At 33.1% G+C, this 12,550-nt stretch overlaps 1 protein-coding gene across 13 annotated transcripts in view; it reads left to right on the top strand.

Annotated features, from left to right (window-relative positions):
• The window catches only part of SOX5 (SRY-box transcription factor 5), a 1,020,679-nt gene that overhangs the window by 712,618 nt on the left and 295,511 nt on the right, over positions 1-12,550 (top strand). For all 13 annotated transcript variants that reach the window (XM_037846149.1, XM_037846146.1, XM_037846153.1 and 10 more), the window contains one exon: positions 7,451-7,661. In XM_037846149.1, the coding sequence (XP_037702077.1) occupies positions 7,451-7,661 (211 nt within the window). The remainder of the gene's footprint in view (positions 1-7,450; positions 7,662-12,550) is intronic.

The following is a 12,550-nucleotide window of genomic DNA, read 5'->3' on the forward strand; positions in this document are numbered from 1 at the left end:
AGGATTTCCTGAAGTCTTAGTTCTTTCTTCGGATTTGTAGAGTGGGTAGATATTTAGTTACGTTTACTAACCACAATAAGAACGTTTTGGAAAATTTGTAGGAAAATGATAGATGAATTATTTACACAATCAATGGCTAGTTAGAATAAATGGTGTTTTTCTTTATTTCTTAAAATATTATAGTCTGCAGTGCTAGTGCTAAAGAGGTGTTTTGATGTATCTCATTTTTGTTTGGAAACATCTTATGGATGACCTTTGTGCCCTCAGGGAAGAGATCATCAAATGTCTTAAAGTATATTTGCTATATGTTTAGACATCAGTAAGACAGCACACAAATCAGCAGCAGGAAGATAATGAGGCTGTCACAGCAGAAAATGTTCTTTGTTTTTACAGGTTCTGTTAATGTATTAGCAATTCTCTAAGTGCCACTTTTGCTTATTAAGTGGTTTTGAGAGCACATGAAAACATACATTTTATTCTTGAATGCAGCATTTTTTGGATTCTTAGCAAACGTGATTATGAAGGAGTATTTGAAAAACAACCTTTACACACTTCTGCCTTTGTAATGTCAACATGTAAATGAAGCTATTTTTCCAAAATGGTTTTCCTACTTGTACACTCTCTTATTTAAAATCAGAAAGGAAAAAAAAAATGGCCTAAGTTTCAGTTTCATTCACTGGAATTAAATTAGATGGAAAATTCTAAAAAACCAAGAAACAATAGCATTGTTTTATTTTTATTTTACATGAGATTATTAATAAATGTAAACCACATTTTTGATACATTTCTAAAAGCAATCTATTTCCATGCAATTTTGGCATCAATCTAGAATTCTCAAATCTGTTTTAACATGTGGTAGAATCAGTGTTTAAAAAATTAAGTCAATGTCAATTTCCTCTAACATGTTCGTTTTTACCTCTGCATGTCTGCTGACTCTCCTCCCACTCCCCCAAGAACTCCTCTCCTTTCTCAGGTATGCTACCTTTTCTCTCTCCTCTCAAATCCTTTAAGGGCTGATTGGAGTCTCATCAACTTGAGGTCTCTCCTTACCACTGTAGCCTTTCTCTCTCTCTCTCTCTCTCTCTCTCTCTCTCTCTCTCTCTCTCTCTCTCTCTCTCTCTCTCACCCTATTTGCTGTACCAGTGGTTCTAAAACTTTTGTGTGCTTCAGACTCACCTGGAAGGTTTGTTAAATCACATATTGCTGGGTCCTACACTTTGAGTTTTTGATTCAGGAAGTCTGGTGTGAGGCCCCAGAAAAATGTGTACAGGATTTCCAGGTGATATCATTGATACTGGTTTGAGGACCACAGTTTAAGAATCACTTTTATACAAATCACATGTCATTAAGCTATCTATTATCCTTCATTGTTAGGTATCATGTGAATGCAATTGTGAAAGAGAATGCAATTTTCTTTTCCTTCTTTTTAGTTTTTTAATCAGTAATTAATTAGCTGAGCCAACGCTAGCATTTCATCTCTCAATGCTTAGCAAAGAAATGCAAATAAATTAGACTTTTTCACTGAATATCCCTGCTCTTAAATAGCAAAGGAGTCTTTAAAAGAATCTATATGTGTAGGCTTTGAAAAAAAAACAAACTCTCACTTCTTCAATTTACCCTAGTCTCAAAATACTTAAAAAAAAAATTTTGAAACTTGGACTGGAGCCTATGTTTAAAATATGGTGGAATTATTTTGATAAAATGGTAATCTTTTACCTAAACTTGATGAGGCCTGTCACTATTTAGAATATTAGATTTGCGCAAGAGTAGGTTCTGTCTGCATTTTAAAGAGGCAGATAAACCTGTAAGTTTCCTTCAGTATTCTTTTAAAATTAGAACTGAACTAGACTTGAAATTGAGGCTCTCCATAATCTGTGGCTTTCCCTAGATCATATAACAAAAAAGATACACATACCTATTTGAGTTTCTTTGAATTTCTACCCAGTTTTTTATATTGTGATTATCAAATTTTTTAAGGCTTTGGAGTACTAATTTTCAGGGAATTTCAATATTCACATGAAAATATTGAAATGTATACTATAAGCATTCCTTAAATATTGACTTTGGGTTCTCATGACCATAGCTTGAAAACAATCTAGACTAGGCCAGTGCATCGCAACCTAGCATCTAGTCATCACAACCCCTTAAGGAACTTAATAAAGAAAAATACACATAGCCTGCTGGCCCCATCCCTAAACAGATTTATGAACCACTCATCTAAAATCTGTGATTTCAATTAGTCTACTATGGGGTTGTTTAAGCACTAAGAATTGTTGATCCTATAAAACTCATTATGTGTTATAAATATATTATTGGTGGCTTTTTTTTTTTTTTTAATATATAAAGATGGCCAATCGTGATAAGCTCTGTCTCTCTGGAGATGACTCAGAACCACTGGACCTAAGTACACATTAGGCAACTATTCTTCAGGCAAAAGTTAGGGAAATATTTCAAATTGGATGCCTTTAATACCAGCCATAATCACAAGCATAACAGACACCTTTCAGAGGTCTGTCTGTGATTCTGACTTTTGAACTGACCATATGTGTTCCCAGAACACTGAATTTGATCATGTTAACCAAAGAAAGACTCTTAGTGTTCTCTTTTGATCTTTTTAAAGTGTTGATTTTTGCCTCAGTGTATCCTTCTTATGTTTACATCCTGTTTTCAGGAAAATTAATGTTTGAATTGAGCCATATGACTTGCCCTCAAAACTCTAACAGTTTCTGAAATTTAGCAACTAGTTCTGTCTTCCATTTAAAATTTCTGTTTGTGTTATCACGGTGATTGCTGAATTAGATGGCACTATTCACATTAGTAACATGCTCTCTTTTTTTTCCCCAATGTGTTTATTATTTTTTAAAGTGTAATTAAATCATCAATCTCTTTCTAAACGCTTACCTTAGGAACAATACAATTTTGAGTTATTGACATATTTGTGTATATCTGTAAGTCTATCTTGATAAGCATATTAATGAAGTCTATAGTTTGAGGCTTTTTTGAAAACAAGAATAACTAGTCATTTTTTAATCATCTAATTGTGTATATGATGAGTTCATCATACATTTCTGGGAATATCTACATTTAGCTCAGAGCCTCTGAACCTGGAATCTTGGTTCACAGGAATTCCTAGGGGATTCCATGGAGGCAGAAAAAGTATTTCTTTAAAACTATATGGGAAATTGTGTGCCACTGCATCAGTGTGTGTCTGTGTTCATGTGCACATGTCCTCGGGAGCCTCCATAGCCATAGCCATAATCAAGGGATTTGTAATTGAAAAGGAATAAGCACTACTGGTTTATGATACCATGCAGAACATTTATGAAAAATGAGCTTAACTAAGAAAATTTAAAATAATCTAGATATTTTAAACACAGTAACCATGTATTTTTCAAATATTAATTAAAATTTGGCATCTCCCAATTTGACAGAAGAGATTATAAGTATGTAATTTGCTTTCAAATTATCACTTAATATTTTACCCTCTTTTTAAAGGATTTAAAGAATTACCCAGTAATATGGCTTTTAAGAAAATTGCAGATTTTTGTTTTGCCTTGCAACAAGAAGAGCTCATTGTTGGAAGAACAATGTGGCCACATCAAAACTTGTTGAGCACCAAAGCACTTTCTCTAGGTATACATAGTTTATATGTAATACCAAGATGAAGAGATTAACAATCTTGCACTGATGATAATCTAATTAATGATAGTCCAAATCTTTTCTACTAGCCTTTTTCTAGGTTCAAAACTTTAAGATGCTAGAAATGCCCATAAGCTTTATACAGTTGAAAAGCCATAAATTACTGAGCACCATTACTCTGATTATTTATTTAGAGATCAAATCTGTGAATGTAGTTTTATTAATTCTTTAAAACTTAAGACTCGTTTAAAAAAAATATGACATAATCCAGTGGATATCTGAATGAACAGAACTTTTTATAAGTCTTGAACATTGTTAGTTTACTTAAATTCAGTGAATTTGTATCATTTCTTTTTTGTAGGAATTGAATATATTGGGGTGAAATCTCATTTTCATACTTCATTATTAAGAAGAAGGGTGTATTGTTCATCCATAACATTGATATATATTGATATAGATTTTATTTTTAAGAGAGAGGAAGTATAGCACTGTGCCTTAGGGTGGGGGCTCTGGAATCTGACAGCTTGGGGCTGATTTTCTACTCTGCCTGTTATTAGTCATGTGTCCTCAGGCATTCACTTTAGTCTGTGTGCCTCAGTTTCTCCAGGTCTAAAATGGAGCAGATAATTAGGCTTGCCATGAGGATTAACTGAGTTAATATAGGTAAGGTTCTTAGAACAGAGCCTATACCAATGAGTAAAATTAACTATTATTATTATCAATTATAGTCTGGTAGATTGAGTCTTAAATGTAATGTTTATTACTACCCTGTTTGAATTTAATTTCAGTTTATAGAACAGGAGAAGTAAGCATGATAATGTATTCTCTGAGGCCAGAAGTCGAGGCTGAGTTACCATTTGAACAATAAAAGGAGCATATATATCTGGTTAAGACACATATAACCTCTTCTTTTTAAAAAGTTAATTTTTCTTAATCACCACTTTATCTAAATTAAAATTTGAATGTTAAAGTTGACATTATGTTTTTCTCAAAGCTTTCATAGCAATATGCTGTCTTTTAGAATGAATTCACAAGAATGCATTTTAAAAAAGATATTTCAATGAGGATAGATATTTTAGGCTGATCCGTCCCTTTGTCTTTTAGTTCCAAAGGTGACAAAGGGCTCAAGATTAAGTAAAGCTTGTTCAAGAATGACAAAGGAAGATTATCAACCTAATTCTGAAAGGTTAGAACCCTCTTTTGTCATCAAACTTTACAAGTCCTACATCACAGTTGTGGGAGCAAGTCTGCAGAATACTGAAGCTTATCCGTAGAGTTTTCAAAACTTGATTTAATATATACTGCTGGTCTGGACCACTTATGTCTTTATTATTTTAAACATTTTGTTTAAAGTAATAAACCTACCAGCAAAGCAAAGAGAAACATGCAGTCATTACTTCAGGTATTGGTAAATGCTATCCCAGGGAAGAAACTCCGAAAGGACTTCCTTGACTGAAGAGTCTTAAGCTATTCACCACGCAAGTGAACAATGGAGTCCCAGGCTGAAACAGCTGTTAACTACATAAAGCTGTTAAAGGGATTAACAGTGCCAGAGGCTGAAATGCAATCAGACAGGTGAAATAGTGATAAGATAAATACTCCTGCTTGAAATAGCACTAATGTGTAATTAATTTATTTTTATACTCTTACTGTAGCTGTGTTTGGAATACTTGTGAAATATTCTGAACTGTAAAATATTGCCTTCTTTTCAAGGTATAGAAAATTACAGGCATGCAAAATGGGATATTATTTTATTTTGAAATGTTTTCTGATGTTTAATAGCGATACTAATGGCATACAATGTTGGTACCATTCCCTCTAGTGATGATGTAATGTAGAAAGATGCGTGTAATTTTCAAGTGAAAATCAGCTGCCGAATGACTGCAGCAGGAGTGCAAATTAGAAACATTAAAAGAAAAGTTAAAATTGGGGTGTTTCTGCTTGTGCCCTTAAGGAAAGGAGAAGATCTTCCGTGGAAAATGAATACAGTTTTGCTGTAGTCTGGGTTGCACGTGAAACTGAGCTAATGTGTATTATGGGCCATTCATAAGAAACCGTCTATTAGTTTACTACATGAATTTGTGATTTTTTTTTTTTCAGGCATGTGTGTGTTTATATGTTCACTTGTGTTTGTATGTTTGTTTTAAATAAATAAATCCAGAAGTGTACTTTCACTTAGTCTGCAGGGGCTTGTAATTATTATTTTGTGCAAATTAATTTCTAAATCCAAGGACATTATAAACTAAGATTCACCTATAAAATTAAAGTATCTAAAAGATTCAATCAAGACACACTACTGGTCAGAGGCATTTTCTGATATGTTTTGTAAGAAATGGAAGACATTTTGGATTTAGTATTATTAATTAAAAGATTCTTTAGCACACGTTTTTTACCTTTGCTTTCCCCATGAGTCAGCTCACCCATAGCCAATGTTTGCACCATAGCCAATGTCCCTACCGACTAACATCCATTAACAAAGCATATTATTAGATGATGTTTGTGTTGACATCTCTATTTTAAATCTGTTTTTAAAAATTGAAATGGCAGTTCTTTTTAGCAAGTACTTTTAGTATATGCTTAAACTAGTCAAAAATACAGCGTTACCCTTAAAAGCATTAGATATCAAATCACTGTGATTTGTGGTTTTCTGGGGTCAACAGATACTATGAACATCTCTTAAACAGGTAGAGGAGAACTATATAAACCAATACAGATCTACAGTCTGTAATATTAAATGTACACACATATATTTTATGGAAAATTATAATGCTGTAGAATTAAACAGGGTGAGACTGACTTCCTCAAACATCTTGGGATTTGGCTTTATGTTGAAGGAGAGCTCAATTTTGTAGAAAGTCAAAATATTATGAAAGTAAAAGATTACAATGGAAATATTTAAGTAAGAAAATTAATCCTTCTTTATCATTTCAATATCACTTCTCTTAAAAATTTTGGGAGAATAATTGTGTCCCTTATACAAAATATAGCCCAAATACTATACAGATTGCTGAGGTTGAACTAGAAATTGTGGGGGAAATAATAACATTAGGAACACCAAAAATATGTTTAAATATTAGAATTATAAATTATTTTCACACACACACATAATTACAAAAGGGCAAAGACTGTTTGAAACTTTATTTTACAGGGAAAGTAAGGCTAAAATTGCAAAATAACAAAGAGATTACATAACTTTGGCCAAAACAGCATATAAGGTAATAATGGAATTGGAAATATCTTTACCATATGTAGGGATGAACTTACAATATTTCTATCTGATGTCAAAATAATGCATGTGGCTGATACTTTCTTAAAAGCATGAGAGGGAATGGAGAACTAAAAACACACACTACTTTAATTAGGAGTACTATCAAAAAGAGATAACTACTTAAAATGAAAAGTAAGGTAATACATAATTTTGTTTACAGATTGCATTGTCAAAAAATGTTCACCGTAGATGACCATCACATTTAATGCTCATAGGAAAATCTGAGACTCTCAAACAAAAGCAGAAAAAATAAATCTAATCAATATGGGCTTTGCATAAGACTATAAACGGCTGTTTGTACTCAGTTTAGGGTTGAGAATCCCTATGTTTTAATTTCTCATATGAATTGATCTGTGTCTCACTTTAGTGCTAGTCTGTAAAATTCATTTATTCATTGCTGAAATTAGCTTATTCTTTTTGCAGAATGGCATTTCACTTTTTTCTTTAATGCTACAGTGGAATAATGTTGCACACAACCAACTCAAAAAAAAAAAAGTTACCAGATTTTAAACAAAAATGACTCCTTCTTTGCTTCTCTTCCAGGAAGTTGATGGCAATAAAGTTATGTCTTCATTTGCCCCACACAACTCATCTACCTCACCTCAGAAGGCAGAAGAAGGTGGGCGGCCGAGTGGCGAGTCTTTGTCCAGTGCAGCCTTGGGAACTCCCGAACGGCGCAAAGGCAGCTTAGCCGATGTAGTTGACACCTTGAAGCAGAGGAAAATGGAAGAGCTCATCAAAAACGAGCCAGAAGGTAAAAGCTGGAAAAGAAAAAAAGTTGTTGCCCTCTCTAGATTTTAACAGTTTGGTTGTAACTTCTAGTTCTGTGTTCTGACTTACAACCTTAGAATTAAATTGAACAACATGGAATACTAATGCTCTGAAGATGGATAGTATTTTTTTTTTTTTTTTCAGAAACACTTAAACATGTCTATCCAGTTTACTTACATTGGGATATCTTCCTTATTTTCACTCTTGAGGAAGTTGTGGTTGAGTGAAACGTACACGTTCAAAAATAGATTGTGTCCACAGATCCCAGAATAGGTATCTAGATGCCAAATTTCTGCAGTCAAGTTTGTACCTCTCCAATAATTTTTCCCCCTATGGACTATTTTACAAGTTGTGTTTTTTTCTTTTCTTTTTTTACGTTTTGTAAATTTTGCACATTAATACATTTTATGTTACTTTGGTAGTTAGGTCTGTTTTTGTATATTCCAAAATTAATATGATTATTCCTGTTGTATATTTAACAATCTTGATTCTCTAACTCTTTCAGATATTCTAAAGTTCCTATTTGTTCAACTTTCAGGATGTCTTTCTTTTAAGATTTCATCCTTTAAATCTCTTTGTTACTAATATTATCCTCCAGATGGTATGCACATGGACCATTCTAAAAACTAAAAGAAAGAAAGAAAGAAAAAGAAACAAAAATCTCAAAACTGTAGCAACTCTTTGAGGACAGTTTATGCTTAATTGACAGTCATACTGGATGTTATGGATGCTTACTAACTCCTATTCAAACCTTTGTCCATCCCAAACATGGATGCCTCCTCTGTCAGAGTTAGGAAATTTAAAACAAACAGAAATCAGTGACAAGCAAAGACACGCTTTACACTGAAAATGTATTGCACTTATTCTATGTAACACAGAGTTGGGGTCATTTGCAGGCTGTTATTACTAGCACATTGGTGAATTATGGATATATCTTGCACAAAATGTGTATTAACCAGTACATTTGGGAGTCTTGTAGTGATTAAATATTTTTGGTCCATACTGGAATGCATAGCTGGAACATGTTGTATTTTGGTTAAAATTTATGTAATTCATATAATCTTAAAGTGGTAAGGAATTTAAGAGATAATATACTCAGCCAAAAGCTTTTGATGTTTTTGCTTACTTCCTTTCCTTTCCCCATGGAGATAGCAGTGTGGTTTTTGAGGAGAATCCATGCAGCCTTTCTAGTTTTTGGATATGGTGGCATTTTTCCTGTTTTAAAAATAATATGATCTTATTAACAAACAGAAAAATTTGAGGAAGAAAATTAAAATCACCCAAAATAGCAAATATAATATATGAGGAAGAAAATTAAAATCACCCAAAATCACTGCTTTCAGATATAATTACTCCTAACCTAATGATATATTTGATTTTTTAATATTTCTGTTTACATATTCTATACATTTTGCATTATTAACTATATATTTATAAGTTATTTTTCATCCTCTAGTTACAGTTAACACTGTAGAATGAGCATTTCCCCTGTCATTAAATGTACTTTGGGAAAAATAAAAGGAAGGCTGCTTAATTTTTTAAGGTGTAAGTAATGGCCATGGTTCATTATTATAATTCACACATTACCTATTTTGTAATTGACTTTATTTTTTAGAACAGGTTTAGATTTACAGAAACATTGAACAGATATACAAGGAGTTCCCTTATACCGCATCCCTCCAACACCTTTTCCTCTATTCTTAACATCTTTTATTAGTATGGTACATTTGTTACAATTAACAAACAAATATTGATACATTATTGTTAATTAAAGTCCATAGCTTATTCAGATTTCCTTAGTTTTTACCTAATGTCCCTTTTCTGTTTCGTGATCCCATCCAGGATACCACATTACATTGACTTGTCATGTCTCCTGAGGCTCTTGACTGTGACAGTTTCTCAGATGTTCCTTGTTTTTTGATGATGATAGTTTTGAGGAGTAATAGGTATATTGTGGGGTGCCTTCTATTTGGATTTGACTGATGTTAAACTCTTAATTAAATTGAGTTTATATATTTTGGGCAGGAAGATCACACAAGTTAAGTGCCATTTTCATCACATCATATCAAGTGCATAGTTCATGACTGTTGATGTTGACCTTGATCATCTAGCTGAAGTAGTTCTTGTCAAGTCTGGAGAATGGTATTAGAAACCAAGAGCTGGGTACTAGGTGTGTTTGCTGCTATTGGAGTGTTGTTTCTTTGAGGCCCTTTGGCTGACAGAGCAAATAAATATATGTGGGTGTAATATGTATGTATATATATAAATATGTACCTAAACATGAGTTTTTACTGATATCTCTAACTCTTACCCATTAACACATAGATCATTCAGTTACCAGACAAAGGTGGTGGATTCTTTGCTCAGTGCTCTCAAATGACCAATTCCTGAGACACCAGGGTTTCAAAGAGAGAACAAGTTTATTGCTAGGTGCGAAGCAGTAGAGCAGATGGCTTATTGGCCCAAAAATCTGTCTCCCCAAACAGCAGTAATTCCGATAGTTTTATAGTGTAAAAAGATGGGCAGGTTTTAGGATAATGAGCACAATGGCTCCAGATGATGTAATTAGAGGTGATTTAATTGTTGAGCATGTGCAGATTGATTACATGCTTAGTCACAGAACCTATGTAAGAAAGTAGCAGCTTTAATATGATAATGGGCATGATTTTTAGTATTATAATGAGGTATAGGTGACTTATAGGTTAAAGTCTAAGCTTCTGCACGTGTCAGGAGGGCTGACTTTGGTTAGATCCAGCTTTGGTTATCAAGATAACTTTGAACTTCAGGTGGGTTAGTTCTGGGCTCTCCCAAGACCCTTCATTAATCAACATTAGGGGCTGTTTATAGTGATCATAAGACTCTAAAGTTGAAAACCCAGATAAAATGGGTACAGGTGAAATTTAGTCACGAGGTCACAAGATAAAGGCTATACAATCATTATCAGAGATCAAGGCAGCTGGATTTCAGTTTAGAGATTTCAGGTATTTCCCTCTGTCTACTCTAATATACCATAAAATAAAAAGAACTATCTATATAATGATTCAGTAATCATAATTATCCCTTAAATCCTAATTTCCTGGTTGTAACTCTAGTCTCCTCCCTTGGCTTACTTATAAATTTCCATTCCAACAGTGAGAAACTTGACTCCCATCATGCTCTATCCATTTACTTAATTACTCAATTCAATATATATGTATAGCAGTATCAGAATTGTTAACCCATTCTCTATGGGAAACAACTTTATCAACTGGAATACAGTCCTTATTTGCAGTTCATGTTGCCTTTAGTCTTAAATTCATTTCCGAAGTGGCTTAGGTCAGCACATTTCTCCCACCCCCTTCAGTGAGTTTGTTTCATACGTGTAATACAATTAGATTATCTTGTTATAGTCTGCATTATTTCCTGGGATTCTCTAACCACCTAAATGATTTTTTGCAAAAATTTGCATATATTAAGATTTCCTCTTTGTGTTGTACAGTTCTATGAATTTTGACAACTGATTGATGTAAATAGCTACCCTTACAGTATCATACAAAATAGTTTTACCACTCTAAAAATGCCCACGGAACTTTTTACTGTACCTACAGTTTTGCCTTTTCCAGAGTTTCATCTAGTATGTAGCATTTCAAGATTGGTTTCTTTCACTTAGCAATATGCATTTAAGGTTCTTCCACATCTTTTCATGGCTTAATAGTGCATTTCTTGTTATTGCTGACCTCTTGGGTGCCTCTAGTTTTTGGCAATTATGAATAACAATTTTATAAACATTTATGTGCAGGTTTTTGTGAGGACATAAGTTTCAACTCAATTGAGAAAATACCTAGGAGTGTGATTTCTGAAACATATGGTAAGATTATATTTAGCCTTATAAGAAACTGCCATATTGTCTTCCAAAGTGACTGTATTATTTTGGATTCCCCCTAACAATGAATGAAGAGTTAGTTTCTCTTGCTTTGCATCCTTGCCAGCATTTGGTACTCTCGGTTTATTGGATTTTAGCCATTCTAATAGGTGTGTAATGGTTTCTCATTGTAGTTTTAGTTTGCAATTCTTTAATGACAAATGATGTTGAGGATCTTTTCTTTTACTTATTTGCCATCTGTTATCTTTTTGTGAGGTGTCTTTTTAGATCTTTTGTCCATATTTTAATTGGGTTGTTTGCTTTCTTATTGTTGAGTTTTAATAATTCTTTGTGTTTTTTTAATCAAGTCCTTTATCTGAAATTTATTTTGCAAATATTTTCTACCAGGCTGTGGCTTGTCTTTTGTTAATGGTATCTTTTGCAGAAAATAAGTTTTTAATTTTAATGAATTCCAGCTTTATTAAGTTTTTCTTCTGTGTTTCATAATTTTGGTGCTTTTTTTCATGGATTGCCAAATTCATAATTGTATAGCTTTACACTTTACATTTAGGCATATAATCTATTTTGAGGTAATTTTTGTAAAAACGTGTATATTCTGTGCATGGATTCATTTTTTGCGTATGTATGTCCAACTTTTTTAGCACCATTTGTTGAAAGCACTATCTTTGCTCCGTTGATTGCCAAAGATCAGTTGACTGTATTTATGTGAGTCTATTCCTGGGCTCATGGTTCTGTTCCATTGATCCATGAGTCTATTCTTTCAACAATACCACGCTGTTGTCTTTACCATAACTGTATTATTTGTCTTGAAGTCAGGTAGTGTCAGTTCTCCAACTTTGTTCTTTTTCTTTAGTATTGTGTTGTCTATTAGAGGTCTTTTGTTTTTCCATGTAAATTTTCCAGTCACTTTCTCAATATTCACAAAATAACATACTGGGACTTTTGTTGGGAGTGCAACATATCTGTGGATCAAATTGGGAAGTAATGACATCTTCACAATATTGAGTCTT

Source organism: Choloepus didactylus, chromosome 8 (assembly GCF_015220235.1).
Source record: "Choloepus didactylus isolate mChoDid1 chromosome 8, mChoDid1.pri, whole genome shotgun sequence".
In the NCBI taxonomy this organism is placed as follows: domain Eukaryota; kingdom Metazoa; phylum Chordata; class Mammalia; order Pilosa; family Megalonychidae; genus Choloepus; species Choloepus didactylus.